The sequence below is a fragment of the Hippocampus bargibanti genome, linkage group LG02 (genome assembly GCF_051943395.1).
Source record: "Hippocampus bargibanti isolate YZ-2025 linkage group LG02, ASM5194339v1, whole genome shotgun sequence".
NCBI lineage: Eukaryota > Metazoa > Chordata > Actinopteri > Syngnathiformes > Syngnathidae > Hippocampus > Hippocampus bargibanti.
In genome coordinates this window covers 27,274,908-27,290,742 of record NC_142735.1, presented here as the reverse complement: position 1 = coordinate 27,290,742, position 15,835 = coordinate 27,274,908, and the positions used below count along the sequence as shown (strand labels likewise).

The following is a 15,835-nucleotide window of genomic DNA, read 5'->3' as shown; positions in this document are numbered from 1 at the left end:
ACCTGAATGCACCACTCGACTGCCCTCCGCTTCCTTATACATCACTTCCATGCGACCAACACATTATCCTCGTGTGGCGTTCCATTATGAGCAAGCGTGTTTGTATATTTTTCAGTCACGATAAAAAAAAAAAAGCAGACATTGATTAATTATAATGGGAAATGTTTTGGTTTTCAAACAGGTTTCTGGAACGGGTTATGACCGAAAACCGAGGTTTGAGTGTACAGTACATTAGAAATCTTATTTAAATACAAAATATTAATTTGCTGCCCAAATTATCGTGCATTCCTGATGAAAAGATGGATGACAATTAAAACAAAGAACTATTGCAGAGAATGATAGCATTTTGAATGTAAATTCAACCAATCACTTAAATTTCAGTTTATTTTAAAGCAGCAGTCTTGTCTTTAAAAATACATTTGAATATGATACATAATACAAACCATCACGTCATGAATAGTATGTAGAGAATGTTTCCAATTATTTTTATTCACTGAAAAAAAAAAAAAAGTTCATTTGACAAGTGGTTGCTTTTTATTAGTGACATTGTACATCAAACATGGGGGAGTGTATTTGGTACACAGAGTACAAAACAACCTCATAATAACCCCTGTAAAGTGAAAATGTGAGAAAAAAAATGACACTTAATTCTTTTGGAGCTTTTCCAAATGATCACGTCTTCATCAATGTCATTATTGAGTGCTCATCGTGTCTTAACCGTACAAAAAAAAGCAAAGTAGAACCCGAAAGGAATTACAAGAAACAGAGAGTCCCTTCAGCCCATGAGGAGTCGATGCACTTGGTGCAGTTGCTGCTGCGACAGGACCAGACGGTGGACTTGCTCTTGTCCACGAGTGCAAGGAATGGCAATGCGGCCCACAAACACCGTCCCGCCCTTCTTCTCCTCCTCCTTTGCCTAAGGTTAGAGACAATTGGGGGTTATTCACGTGTGTGTGTGTGTGTGTGTGTGCGCGCGCGCGTGCGTGGTAGTGTGGTTTTTGATTATACTTTGACAAAAGAAGAAACTGGGAAGGTTGCAAAGTCGGAAGCAACTTTTGCACCATGCTGATTGGACACGATGTGTTCAGCTACTTCCCCCTGGAAAAAAATATGCAAGCGTTATGCATACATGTGTTTATTCTTATTATTATTATATTTTTTTGTTACCTTCAGCTTGGAGAGAGCATTGCTGAGGTTGTGCAATCGGGTAGTTTGCTCCAACAGCTGTGCGCTGGCGCTGACTGGAGAAAAATGAAAGGGGGGAAAAAACGTCAGCGTTGAGGATATGAAGGCTGATTGGGTTGGCGGACAAGAATCAGATGTGTCCCCGTACCGGATGTTTTCCCAGTGATGTCCACCACTTTTACTTCTGCACTCAGCTTGAGAAGAGTCGCCAGCAGCTGGTCTGTGCGGCGGTAGATGCCCATATTCAGTCCGTCCGGTGGCATGGAGCTCTCTTTGGACACCTGGGGCAGTTTAGCCAGGCACAGTGGAGGGAGGGAGGCCAGCTGGGCTCTCATCTTCTCTGCCTGAATGGAAAACGCTGTTGTGGTCAAGCCAATAGAAAATGATTCCATAAAAACAAAAATGCTATCCGCATGTCTCTATCTAATTGTATATATTCAGCCGTCTGTGTAAGCTCTCAGTCGTACAGGAGTGGTCCATCGATGAGAAGGAAACCTTCTCATCGATGGACCACTCCTGTACGACTGAGAGCTTACACAGACTAATTGTATATACACTGATACCTTGGCTTACGAACTTAATTGGTTCCCAGAAAGTGTGTCAGGTGAAAAGTGTGTATTCCAAACATTCATTTCCCATAGGAAACCATTAAAATGATAATAATCCGTTCCCATGTCCCCATAAAACACAATTTTCAACTAAATAAGCCTTAAAACTACACAAAATATACCTTATGTTTTTGTATAATAAATGTGTTATTGTATTATATTTAAAGAAACTGTACTGTATAATAAAGTTGTCTTATTTACCTTTGTGATGGTCGTTGATGGCTTGATGGAATGGATAGCTTTTCGCATAAAGTGTCTCAAGGAGCTCTGGGTTGTACATCTTGGAAGTTGTGATGTTGCAACAGATGCAGGCAGACACGCTAGAAACTTCATTAATAGCTGGTTCCCTTGTTTGTCTTTTCTTTTGAAATTGTACAGATGGCTTGTGCGGGTTATTTGTGGAGCCTGATTGATGGGATATTTTAACCTTGCAGTCTACACTCTGCCTTTGAACTATCAATAAAGTGGAAACGAGTCCAAATTTCACTGTTTTCTATCCATTTTCTCACCTTTCACGTTTGATTTTTTTTTCCACTTTTTTTTTGTTTCAAGCTCTGTCATCTGCCTTTCCTGTGTCGTGTGCTCATAGCATGCTGTGAGCACACTAACCCCTCCCCCCTGCTGCATGTATCCTGTTGCGCGTGTCCCCTCTCTCCTCTACCACGGATCTTGACCAATCACATGCGGCTTTAACCGAATACTGGGGGCGGGGAGTAGAGGAAAAAAAAGGTTGGCTGCCATTTTCAGCTTCTTGTTAAGAGCGCCAAGAACTGGCTCGTTCACGAACGACACATCACTCATTGTGGCGCTCCGTGTGTTTCCCGAAAAAGTTTGTATGCCAAGATTATATTCTCGCGAATTTAATGTTCGTAAGGCGAGAAGTTAGTTAGCTAAAGCGTTCGTAAGCCGAGATATCACTGATCCGTTTGTATCTAGATCTGTCTCTCTAGATACACATTTTTATGCATCTCTCTGTATCTATCAGTGTGTGTGTGTGTGTGTGCGCGCGCGTGTGTTTTTAATGTTCTCCAAGGACACCTTCAGTCTGATATTTTCATTCTTGAGGTGTTTCAGGCCCAATCTCTGAGCTTCAAGCTGCTGCTGGAGGAGAGGAGAGTCCACCACTTGCACGGGACCCGCCAAGGATTGGGACATATCCACTGTGGGATTGGAGATTCGACCAGAATGATTCAAGGTTGAAAAAGCAAACGACTTTCATCTGTGACGTTTAAACAATACAAAACAAAAAAACGGGAGGGAGGGGGCACCTCCTCCGTGAATTATGGAAGCCATCCCTGAAGCAGGAACACCCCGCAAGCCCTCGATGGTCATCTTCGATTGGCTATGGACGCGCTGTTTCAACTCGTCTTTCTCGGCTTCCAGTTGGTCGATGTCGGCTTGGAGCGCATCCATCGTCTCTTCAAATTCTCTGTGTGGGGAGGGGGGGTGGCTGTGAGTGACACACAGACGACCCTGGCACACGAAAACCAACACTGGTCTCACTTTTCTTTCTTCTTCAGCAAGTCGAGGTTCTTGTCCAGCCTGGTCTGGATCTTCTCCACACGCTCATCCGCGTCCTTGGTGGACGTGTCGAGTTTCTTCTCCAGCAGGCTGAGACGTACGTTGGCCTCACTCAGCTCTTCTCCCTGCAAGAAAGAAAATGAATGATTCTTTGAGCTTGCGCACCGTGCTGACATTTTGCGCCGTGCCCACCTTGATCTTGAGGGATTTCTTCAACTCCTTGATGGCCGCTTCTCTGTCCTCCAGCTTCACTCCCAGGCCTTCCGCATCGGTCATCTCAGCTCTAACCGTGGCTGCTCTCGTTACCACCGGAGGATTCTGAGATTCAAATCACGTGACCCAATTCTAAAATACCTACGTGTACTGAGTCGTCAAAAACGTGAAGAGGCACGCATGTACCTTTGCCTGCGGTTTGTCGGCATCGTACTCTCCTTCCTGCATGGCGGTGGCCATCTTGTTCATGGTAGCCACAATAGCGCCGCAAGATTGACGCAGGCACTCTGTGCCTTTCAGACCGTGGGCGCCGTACACCTTTGCGGCAAGGAGGAAGGGTTTTCTTTCAGCCCGGTGACCCGGTTGCACCCAAATTGAACATTCCAGAGCATTCCCGACCTGTTCCACAGCCTGGCATGCCACATCCTCCAATTTGAGCGGATTGAGTCCTTCCTGTTCACCCAGCGGCGCCGCCATCTGAGCTCCGGACGCCGCCACCTCCTGGAGCACCGCCACCACGCGGGTCAGCTGCCGCCTGCACTCGGTTAGCGCCTCGGACACCTGATGGACAATGGGGGCCACATTTTTCCGCTCAAGTACTTGTTGCAAGTAAGCACCCGTTGGCGGGTTCTAACCTGCGGTCCAAAATTAAGAGCGACCGGTGCTGCTACAGCTTCCGTTCCGGGCATCCGGCGGCGGATTTTTTTGCAAAACTGTTTAATGTCCGAGCAGGATGTGTCCAGGTCCTTGAGGAGAACCGCCAGAGTCGAGTTCTGCTGACCCGTAGCGAGGAAGCCACGCAGGCGGGCCACCTCCACGCTCATACAGTCCAAAGCACTCTGGGTAAACTGAAGGTCAGAAGGTGGCTTTAACGTGGGTCCGGGATCAAATCCTAAAACTGCACCGCAAAAGGAAAACCGGTACCTTTATGTGGTCGGATAGCTGCACGGTGCAGTCCTCTTTGTGGTCTGATAGATGAACACCGTACAATTGCTGGAACGATTTGTAAAAAGGATCCGCTAAGATTCTTTTACGGTGTGAGAGGACGATCATGAAACGTAGCGGTAGATTTTTGTTACCTGGTAATATTTGATGGCCTTGGTCAGCGGTCCCACCTGAACCGTCTCGTCCAACTGGTCCTTGTGCAGCAGGTCGATGAGGTAATCCAGGGAGTTTTCATGAAAACTCATCTCCGAGTGCTACAATGTGTCCTGGTTTCGGTCAGGGGCGTTCCTTCAGTGATGTAGGGTGAGGACTCGTCACCAACTCAAAAACAAGACTTCCGGAATATTCAGCGCAAGTCTTAAAACGTAAAATATCACTATATGAGGCGGAATCTTTGTAAAATACGCTCAGTAGAAGTCATTTCAAGCCATTTTACAAATTATGGACACAACTTGTCCGGAGACGTCGGTTGTCGTTTAAAGATGGGCAGCAAGGGGGGCTTGCTGAATGTTGAGTGGCAGGTCATGACAGCGAGTGGGACCAGCAACGGAAAAGGCTCCATCCCCTCTGAGCCTCCGTTTAGTTTTTGGCAAATCAAATAATGTCTGGTTCGCAGACCTGAGGCACCGGGAAGGTGTGTAGGGGTGGACGAGCTCAGAGGAGCAATGTCCATTTCAAGATTTGAAAACAAATACAGTGATACCTCAGCTTCTGAACTTAATTGGTTCCCAGAAAGTGTGTGTAAGGCGAAAAGTTTGTCTGCCAAACATTTATTTTGCATAAGATACTATTAAAATTCAGAATAATCCGTTCCCAGGTCCCCATAAAACATAATTTCCTCCTAAATAAGCCTTAAAATGACACAAAATATACCTTATTTGATGTATAATAAATGTGCTATTGGATTGTAATCAAAGAAATAAACTGTACTGTATAATAAAGTTGTTTTATTTACCTTTGTGATGGTTGTTGATGTAGTTGCATGCTGATGATATCAGAGTGAAGTTGCCGTGCTTTTTCGGCGATAATACCCACACGGTCCCCTGCTAGCTGCTTTTCGTTAATCTAAACCAACAGAAGTTTTTCAACCTCTTCTATTGCCTGAGACCGTTGCTTAGACAACACAGAAACACCCTTAGCCACACGTAACAATGGTCGACTTAGCATACTGGTCCTGGGAAGGCTAAGTCACACCAACGCACACCTCGTTCATGTCTTTCGATTATGCCAAGACTATATTCTTGCAAATTTAATGTTCGTAAGGCGAAAAGTTCGTGAGCTAAAGCGTTCGTAAGCTGAGGTATCGCTGTCATCTTGAAAATAATTCTAAAATGTATAGGGTGCCAGTGAAGGCATGCCAGAGTAGAAGTTACTGTATGTGCTCCGTCTTATGAGTACCAGTCAAGAGGCGAGAAGCAGCATTCTGCACCAGCTGGAGACGCTTCATTGGGGATTGGCTGACTTCAAAGTAAAAGCGCATTGCAGTAATCGAGCCTCTGAGGGGGAAAACTGACCTTTCTCTGAAATATCGTGTCGAAGGATCTCCAGGTCCATGGACAGCTCCTCCACTTTCTCCTTCAGCGTTTCCACCTCCACCTGCAGCGACTCTGCACGTTCTTCGGCCATCTCTTTATCCAGGGTGGCCATTTCGATGGCGTCGGCGGTGTCTGACATCTCCTCCATGTAACGGTCCTTTGCCTCCTGAGCATCACGCGCTTCCTGGTGGAAGGACAACATTGGGAATTTGACAAATCCAACACTGGTCTCACTTTTCTTTCTTCTTCAGCAAGTCGAGGTTCTTGTCCAGCCTGGTCTGGATCTTCTCCACACGCTCATCCGCGTCCTTGGTGGACGTGTCGAGTTTCTTCTCCAGCAGGCTGAGACGTACGTTGGCCTCACTCAGCTCTTCTCCCTGCAAGAAAGAAAATGAATGATTCTTTGAGCTTGCGCACCGTGCTGGCTGGCATTTTGCGCCGTGCCCACCTTGATCTTGAGGGATTTCTTCAACTCCTTGATGGCCGCTTCTCTGTCCTCCAGCTTCACTCCCAGGCCTTCCGCATCGGTCATCTCAGCTCTAACCGTGGCTGCTCTCGTTACCACCGGAGGATTCTGAGATTCAAATCACGTGACCCAATTCTAAAATACCTACGTGTACTGAGTCGTCAAAAACGTGAAGAGGCACGCATGTACCTTTGCCTGCGGTTTGTCGGCATCGTACTCTCCTTCCTGCATGGCGGTGGCCATCTTGTTCATGGTAGCCACAATAGCGCCGCAAGATTGACGCAGGCACTCTGTGCCTTTCAGACCGTGGGCGCCGTACACCTTTGCGGCAAGGAGGAAGGGTTTTCTTTCAGGCCGGTGACCCGGTTGCACCCAAATTGAACATTCCAGAGCATTCCCGACCTGTTCCACAGCCTGGCATGCCACATCCTCCAATTTGAGCGGATTGAGTCCTTCCTGTTCACCCAGCGGCGCCGCCATCTGAGCTCCGGACGCCGCCACCTCCTGGAGCACCGCCACCACGCGGGTCAGCTGCCGCCTGCACTCGGTTAGCGCCTCGGACACCTGATGGACAATGGGGGCCACATTTTTCCGCTCAAGTACTTGTTGCAAGTAAGCACCCGTTGGCGGGTTCTAACCTGCGGTCCAAAATTGAGAGCGACCGGTGCTGCTACAGCTTCCGTTCCGGGCATCCGGCGGCGGATTTTTTTGCAAAACTGTTTAATGTCCGAGCAGGATGTGTCCAGGTCCTTGAGGAGAACCGCCAGAGTCGAGTTCTGCTGACCCGTAGCGAGGAAGCCACGCAGGCGGGCCACCTCCACGCTCATACAGTCCAAAGCACTCTGGGTAAACTGAAGGTCAGAAGGTGGCTTTAACGTGGGTCCGGGATCAAATCCTAAAACTGCACCGCAAAAGGAAAACCGGTACCTTTATGTGGTCGGATAGCTGCACGGTGCAGTCCTCTTTGTGGTATGATAGATGAACACCGTACAATTGCTGGAACGATTTGTAAAAAGGATCCGCTAAGATTCTTTTACGGTGTGAGAGGACGATCATGAAACGTAGCGGTAGATTTTTGTTACCTGGTAATATTTGATGGCCTTGGTCAGCGGTCCCACCTGAACCGTCTCGTCCAACTGGTCCTTGTGCAGCAGGTCGATGAGGTAATCCAGGGAGTTTTCATGAAAACTCATCTCCGAGTAGAGCGTACCCATGCGCTTGAAAACTTCCACTGAGCACATATTCATAGCCCTGCAATCGGACGGTGGACGGATTCGGTTCAACGGGCGGTTCTCGTCATCTCCGGAAATGTACGACGTGACTGCTTACTGTTCGTATTTGTGCAAGGTGGCCTGGAGCAAGCTGAGGGAGTACACGAGCCCCGAAGCAAAACTGCGTTGATCTCCCGGTGGCCCTTTGAGCGCCGCGCCTTGAGCCAAGTTCCCATTTAAATCGAATTTCTCCTGCGCCTGTTTGCTGATTAGCTCCGCCTATCGCGGAGGGTATGGCAAAGGCTACAGAAACCTGATCGGCGACTGCATTGAAAGAATCTCCCAACCTTGCAAATGATCCTGGGGATGAGGAGGAGGACCATGATGCAGTGATGGTCTCCGCCGTGACGGAGGAAGGAGTCCGGCATGAAGGAGGTGAGCAAGGACACCTCACGGTTGAGTTGAGCCACTTCCATTTTTCTCAGCTCCATCTCGATGGCCTGAAAAGACGCATTACATCATTATTTTTTCATTTTACTTTGCCGAAACGTCGTCCTTCACCTTACCTTGGCGTACGCCTTCGTCTCCGCGAACTTGATCTTGAAGTCGAACAGTTCTGCGGGAGGTTGTTGAATCTGTTCGCTATTTTCGTTCTGTTGCGTCAGGAGCTCTTTGTTGGCCTCCTGGGTTGCGCCAAACAAAAAAATTAATAAATCAAGCTCGCAGCAACCGCGCGACAGCAACCGCCCGGGATCCGCGCCCACCTGAAGTCTGTTCGTGAGTTCTCTGTATTTGTTGATGGTGTGCTGGTAATCGGCCACCATCTCCTGGGCAGCCTCCACCCTCTTGTCCGCCTCTCGGACTTTGGCGCCGCTCAGGTCCAGCTGCTCCCTCAGCTCCATTTCGGTCTCCCTGGCGTTCTCCTGGAGCTCGTCGTTCATTTCGTTGATCGCTTCCTGTCGAAGCGCAAAGATGACTCGGCGGCGAGCGGCGGCGGGGGTGAATAATATCCGTTCGAAACCAGACTGACCAGATCGGTAACCGTTTCTCTCAGCTCTCTGACTTTCTCCTCCAAGTCTAAGTTCCTCTCCGTCAAGGTCTCCACCATCTCCTCTGATCCCAGAGCGGCGTCCACCTGGAAAGCGAAACATGGAAACTCAGACCCCGGCTGGATGGAGAAAGCGTTTGGGAATGGTTTTGCGACTTTGACCTGCTCCTTCAGTTCATCGACTGTGGCCTCGGCCTGCTTGACCTCCACTTGCAGTTTTTCCTTCTGAGTCCTCAGGGTCTCCATCTCGGTATTCTTCTTCTCCATCTGTTTCTGCAGCTTCACGTGCTCCTGTTTCTCAGAGGCAGACAGGTCACGCATCCTAAGGAAAAAAAAATCAAACCAACTGAGTTAGATCTGCTTTTTTGTTTTGGAATTGTTGCATGTCTGACCTCACCTGACCAAGGCTTCCTTCAGCTTGCCGTTCTGCTCCTCTATCTGTTTCACGTGGTAGGTGGAGGCGGCACCGTCAGAGCCTGATGGAGAAACGCGGAGCATGTCGGTCGGCGATGACATGTTTGCACGTGGTGGAAAACAATACAATACATATTGATTTTTATAGCGCTTTTACAACAGCTGAAGCTGCAACAAAGTGCTTAACATGGACAACTATCATATACAGGAAATAAACCAGTCACAAAGATGGTAGAAAGCCAAGGCCAAAGAGTACAAGTGAGTTTTGAGACGGGTTTTAAAGGACAACCGACATCACTTTTTTGTTTCCTACCTGATATCAGAAAAACGTTTTATAGCATCTAAAATACCCAAAACATGCAGTATGATATTTTTATTCAAATGCAAAACACCAATAAAAATGACGTAAAGTTTCCAAAATCTGCGAAAAAATGAACCTGGAAGTGGCCAGTATCAGAGGTCCCGCCCCCTTGTTCGTGGCGTCACCCCAAGACGTCTTGCCTTGCTGGAGAATCAAAACAATGGCTTCAGATTCAGATAATATGCTTTCTTGTTACTCATCCAGTTATGAATATGATTCAAATAGTTCTGAAGAGGAAAGCATACATGTTTGTAATTGATTAAATAATTTATTCCGTGCCATTTTAAGGCAATAGAGGGGGAATGTAGCACTAATGTAGCACTAAAAAAGCACTAAGCACTAAAAAAGAGGCAGAAAATGGCGACAAAGCTCCGTGTAAGGAATGAATCAGCATGGCGAAACGGGCTGAAAAATTCCTTACACGGAGCTTTGTCGCCCTCTTCTGCCTCTTTTTGTTGCAACACGAAGTTTTCAGACCAAACAAGTACAGCAAAATGCATTGACGTGATGGAAGGACTGCTACAATGTGTCCTGGTTTCGGTCAGGGGCGTTCCTTCAGTGATGTAGGGTGAGGACTCGTCACCAACTCAAAAACAAGACTTCCGGAATATTCAGCGCAAGTCTTAAAACGTAAAATATCACTATATGAGGCGGAATCTTTGTAAAATACGCTCAGTAGAAGTCATTTCAAGCCATTTTACAAATTATGGACACAACTTGTCCGGAGACGTCGGTTGTCGTTTAAAGATGGGCAGCAAGGGGGGCTTGCTGAATGTTGAGTGGCAGGTCATGACAGCGAGTGGGACCAGCAACGGAAAAGGCTCCATCCCCTCTGAGCCTCCGTTTAGTTTTTGGCAAATCAAATAATGTCTGGTTCGCAGACCTGAGGCACCGGGAAGGTGTGTAGGGGTGGACGAGCTCAGAGGAGCAATGTCCATTTCAAGATTTGAAAACAAATACAGTGATACCTCAGCTTCTGAACTTAATTGGTTCCCAGAAAGTGTGTGTAAGGCGAAAAGTTTGTCTGCCAAACATTTATTTTGCATAAGATACTATTAAAATTCAGAATAATCCGTTCCCAGGTCCCCATAAAACATAATTTCCTCCTAAATAAGCCTTAAAATGACACAAAATATACCTTATTTGATGTATAATAAATGTGCTATTGGATTGTAATCAAAGAAATAAACTGTACTGTATAATAAAGTTGTTTTATTTACCTTTGTGATGGTTGTTGATGTAGTTGCATGCTGATGATATCAGAGTGAAGTTGCCGTGCTTTTTCGGCGATAATACCCACACGGTCCCCTGCTAGCTGCTTTTCGTTAATCTAAACCAACAGAAGTTTTTCAACCTCTTCTATTGCCTGAGACCGTTGCTTAGACAACACAGAAACACCCTTAGCCACACGTAACAATGGTCGACTTAGCATACTGGTCCTGGGAAGGCTAAGTCACACCAACGCACACCTCGTTCATGTCTTTCGATTATGCCAAGACTATATTCTTGCAAATTTAATGTTCGTAAGGCGAAAAGTTCGTGAGCTAAAGCGTTCGTAAGCTGAGGTATCGCTGTCATCTTGAAAATAATTCTAAAATGTATAGGGTGCCAGTGAAGGCATGCCAGAGTAGAAGTTACTGTATGTGCTCCGTCTTATGAGTACCAGTCAAGAGGCGAGAAGCAGCATTCTGCACCAGCTGGAGACGCTTCATTGGGGATTGGCTGACTTCAAAGTAAAAGCGCATTGCAGTAATCGAGCCTCTGAGGGGGAAAACTGACCTTTCTCTGAAATATCGTGTCGAAGGATCTCCAGGTCCATGGACAGCTCCTCCACTTTCTCCTTCAGCGTTTCCACCTCCACCTGCAGCGACTCTGCACGTTCTTCGGCCATCTCTTTATCCAGGGTGGCCATTTCGATGGCGTCGGCGGTGTCTGACATCTCCTCCATGTAACGGTCCTTTGCCTCCTGAGCATCACGCGCTTCCTGGTGGAAGGACAACATTGGGAATTTGACAAATCGACGGCCGTCACCGATTACGTTACCCTCTTGGCTTCTTTCAGATTCTTCTGTAGCTCCGCCTGCTGCTCCTGCATCTTGCTTTTCCACTCATGGAGCTGCTCCAGTTGGATCTTGTGCTTCTCCAGTTCTTTCAGCTTTGCCTTGTCCTCCACCCGCTTCACTTTCAGAGTCTCCAGTTTCTCCTCCAAGTCCTTGACCTGCGCGCGAAGGGATTCCTCCTCCTGGCAGGAGTGTCGGATGATCCGGGTGGGTCAAGTTATAGATTTTGCGGTGCTTTTGTTGCATTTCAACGATCGGTTTGACATACAGTCAAACCTGGATTTTCCACCATAATCTGTTCCATAAACCTGTTCAAAAAACGTTTTGGTCGAAAACCGAAACATTTTCCATTATGATAAATGTCATCAATTTTTTTTTAATCGTGATTGAACAATACAAATACGCCTGGTCACAATGGAACATGACATGGAGATAATGCGTCAGTCACAATGAGACGCGACACGAAGTGACGCATAAGGAAGCGCAGGGGAGTCGAGTGGTGCATTCAGGTATGCTAAGTTTAGTCGAGAACAGATTTTCTGTTGTAAACCGAGGCATAAAAAAAACTATTTATGGTAGAAAACCAAATTGGTCAAGAAACGAGACATTCAAAAACACAGGTTTGACTGTATTTGCTCAATTAAAATACCGCAAATTGAATCCATGTTGAGTCAAAATTTGACCGACAGCATAACGTCGACTCAAATTTTGTATCTCGTATGATGGACCTACCTTGCTCGGAGTAGCTGGGGCAGAGGTTGCAGTTACCTCGGACGACGGAGCGCCCAACTGAGGCGTCATGGGAGCGCCCGGCCCACCCTGAAGGGAGGATAGGCCCATGTCGCTGACATCACCGTAGGACAGATTTTCACGGGACATCTGGTCAAAAAAAAATGTGTAGAGTTAAACATCACCGGCTCTCTTATACTTTATTCGACTACAACCAAACATTTTACCCCCTCCGCCGCGAACCCCTCGGAATGACTTCATCAAATAAACCCCATCTTTGAACCAAACAGGCCAAATGCACCCGTGCTCTGGACCGGACGCTTCACCACTTCCCGTGAAACGCGACGTGGCGGAGCATACCATGACAGGCAGCCGGCATCGGCCCGGGGGACGTACCAAGAGGGAGGGGAGCGAGGTGGCTGACGCCAGACGCTTTGACGTGCGCCACTGCTACGGTTATGATCACAAACAACGTGTTACAACGCGTGTTGAGTACGTGTCGCAGATTTAATTCCGTTTCCTTTCCGTTTTTGCAAAATGAGAGCCTTGGTACGAAAAGAGCAACGGTCAACATTCGCTCACCTTGGTAGAACGACGGGCAGAGGGCTGGAGGAGAGTAGGAATGCGCACACACGCAGCCGGCGTCGCAAGGTAAGAGTTTAGTAACACAGGAAAAGCAAACCATGTGAGTGTAGATTGACTGTTATTTTTTTAAGCCCCCAGTTAGTTCCACAAATAACACTAGTGGAATATGAGTGCGCAACCTCATGCAACGGCATCAAAATGCCGTGACAATTACGTGACAATGTGTGCATGCTTTCACCACCACAAAATTATAAAATTATAAAATAAAAACTGCACAAACAAAAACAACGCGGTTCACATGCAGGACCACGTAGCCAAAGGAAAAACCTGTTTTTGGAGTCTCATGCATCAATGCTTTTTTTTTTTTTTTTTTTAAGGGAAAATATTAAGAATGTTAATAGTTATGCAGGTGGTGTTAACACAAAGCAAAGCATTAAAAAAAGGAAACTTCTCTGGACCATTTCTACCTTCTTTGCACCCAAGGGTGTCTGGGGGAAAAATAAAAAAGTATTTTGGCAATTTGGCTTTGTGTTTGATGATGAAAAATTAAATAATAAATTGCTCTCAATGATGATTGTGGAATACCTGTTTCGCCATTTTGGTAGTCTCCGATACATCTGGTGAAACAAAGTCGCATGTTTGATTCCAACTTTTATGGATCCGTCCGCGAAAGAGTCCAAGGTTATGGCACAAAACAGTCACCTTTTTGTCTCTGGATCCTGGAAGCGCCCGACTCAGAAGTGTCTGGGGATAATGCACCCGGGCCGTCATCCACCACCTGGATCTGCACGGGCCATACGGAGCCGCGCCAAGACACAAGTTCAAAAGGTGCAAATCGCCGCTCGCGTACGTAACATGTGACATCTTACGAACCTGAGTCTGTCTGATAAATATTCCGTGGTTTTCCTCACAGGTGAAGTAGCGTTTGCCCTGCACGGTGCCATCATTCTTGCCTTTGGGTTCGTTGAGGATGACACCCACCCATTTCCCGGCGGCAAAGAGGGTTGCTCCAATGAAAGCGACGGTGCCCCGCTGACCTTTTCCGATCACTTCCACTACAGACCCAATCTACGAGAAGGGGGCAGGTATTTCCATCAGAATATTTTTAACATTGAAATCTTCTTCCTGACAATGTTTGCAAATTACCTTTGGGGGTTTTCCACTTTCCACAGTTCCCCCGCCGCTCATTCTGCTTATCAATGGGCTGGTTAGCTGGTGGGTTGTGGAAACGGCGGACAGAAAGCAGACACCAATGTAGTCAATATTATTTTCGCATCCTTAGATTTTGATCCTTTTTTTTCAGAACAAGGTCCGAGAACACCATTTCCTTTACATGTCACCGACCACTGTAGGGCACATAAAATCTTGCCCCAGTTCACACAAAGACTCCCATTCAAAAGAACTTGGGTCATGTACAGAGAGGCCGTCGAATGGCTTGGATCACGGGGGTGAAAACCAGATTGAAAAGGTCTTCTTCATAAGAGCAGGAGCAATAACACAGTGTTCATATTATTCCTAAATTTGGTCAAATGTGCTTAATATTCTCTTTTTTCACCACATTCGTCACCATAAAGACAGGAGTCGCACTTCTACAATGCGATGAGTGCTCCTAATGAATTATTTGAATTTAAAATGATGAAATGTCGCGTTTTAGTCAGGATTGATGCAGTCGAGTTACTTACTTGGGGTGTATACGAATGTCTCCTATTCATAGCCATGGTCATTAAATAAAAATTCACGGTCGTTTAGAGATCCCTTGCGCCCCAAACTTCTCAACTCAAGTATTATTTCTTCATAATCCTAATGGTTTCTCTATCCAGAAAAGGGCGAGCATTGAAAGGAGGGGCCCTAGTCTAGCATCACTAAACGTCACAGCCCAGATGAATGCAGCGTCATTTGCACCACATCGCAACAAGTCATATACATCCATCCATTTTCCGTACCGCGTATTCTACCACTAATATTGTGCTGATTAGTGATTAACGCGATTAATTATATCACATTAATCGGGCCACGCCACAACCGTTCTGTTAAAAATATCGTTCTTCGTGGATTGTGTTAGGTCAATCGACGTCCTTGGTTTCACAAGATTTTCATGAAAACAAAAAGGATCGTGCAGGGAACTCCCGTTTAAATGGCGATCGGAGACGCGTTTCCATCACCGCCGCCTCCTCCGTGTCAGTCTGAAGGTTGTTGTGCTAATGTCAGCAGAGCTAATGCAACGCTGGGCCTTTTTATTTGGGTGGGGAAGGCGGCCAATAAGAAGAAAAGCACTCGAGACACGAGCAGTTTACACGACGCCTCTTCACACTCACGTGTAAAATACAACCTTTAGGCGTATCTCCTCGGAATGTTGCTTCCAGCTGTTTTTCTTGTTGCTTCCTATGTCTTTTCCTTGCTTTGCTTCTTCGATGGCCTTTTAGCCGGTGATGGTTTGGAGTACTACCGCCACCTTCTGGTGTGGAAAGGGGACTGTAGTTACGATTTCTGAGCACCGTGTTATTGAAATATTACGGTCCAATTTTTATTTATCTATGTATTTATTTATAGTCTATTGACAATGTGTATATATATATATTTTCTGTAAATTCAAGATTACAATTTAGTTTTTAGCAATGTTCCAATTCCTCACTATCGGTGGACTGGCAAGAATACAAGTTAATACAAAACAGCGCCCCTTGTGGCGAGTATAGACACTACGCGTATGTCTCAATTTTATTTACGTATGTATTTATGTATTTATGTATTTATGTATTCATTCATTCATTCATTCATTCATTCATTCATTCATTCATCCATTCATTCATTTTTGTTCCATTTATTTGTCTTTCGTCTCTTACTGTCCAAAATCAACTCATTCTATCTCATTGTCCCCAAAATTATTAGCCCTGTGTGTATTTTCAGTGAAGTAAAACTGCAACGACATCTCAAACCACGATTTATCATGATAATTGG

The 15,835-nt window shown here is 46.3% G+C and overlaps 1 protein-coding gene across 1 annotated transcript; it reads right to left on the bottom strand.

Moving 5' to 3' along the window:
- Window positions 1-388: 388 nt before the first annotated feature.
- dctn1a (dynactin subunit 1a) lies at window positions 389-15,324 on the bottom strand. Its single transcript, XM_088990608.1, has 31 exons — window positions 15,210-15,324; window positions 14,027-14,092; window positions 13,754-13,948; window positions 13,583-13,664; window positions 13,466-13,497; window positions 13,348-13,368; window positions 12,878-12,901; window positions 12,656-12,742; window positions 12,299-12,445; window positions 11,551-11,748; window positions 11,287-11,491; window positions 9,130-9,208; window positions 8,895-9,054; window positions 8,715-8,819; window positions 8,449-8,640; window positions 8,251-8,367; window positions 8,032-8,184; window positions 7,803-7,963; window positions 7,556-7,724; window positions 4,452-4,520; window positions 4,163-4,375; window positions 3,927-4,088; window positions 3,714-3,845; window positions 3,507-3,632; window positions 3,297-3,439; window positions 3,062-3,222; window positions 2,832-2,953; window positions 1,334-1,529; window positions 1,168-1,241; window positions 1,009-1,098; window positions 389-916 (listed from the first exon to the last, which is right to left on the bottom strand). Exons 2-31 carry the CDS (start codon window positions 14,066-14,068, stop codon window positions 776-778), a joined length of 3,798 nt encoding a protein of 1,265 aa, XP_088846734.1. The 5' UTR covers window positions 14,069-14,092; window positions 15,210-15,324; the 3' UTR covers window positions 389-775.
- Window positions 15,325-15,835: the final 511 nt, after the last annotated feature.

Coding starts and splice junctions, on each gene's coding strand:
- dctn1a (XM_088990608.1), bottom strand. CDS start 14,068: ATGAGCGGCGGGGGAACTGTGGAAAGTGGAAAACCCCCAAAG. Junction 9,055..9,129: donor CTGAAGGAAGCCTTGGTCAG/GTGAGGTCAGAC, acceptor TTTTTTCCTTAG/GATGCGTGACCTGTCTGCCT. Junction 4,521..7,555: donor AGGCCATCAAATATTACCAG/GTAACAAAAATC, acceptor AAATCGTTCCAG/CAATTGTACGGTGTTCATCT.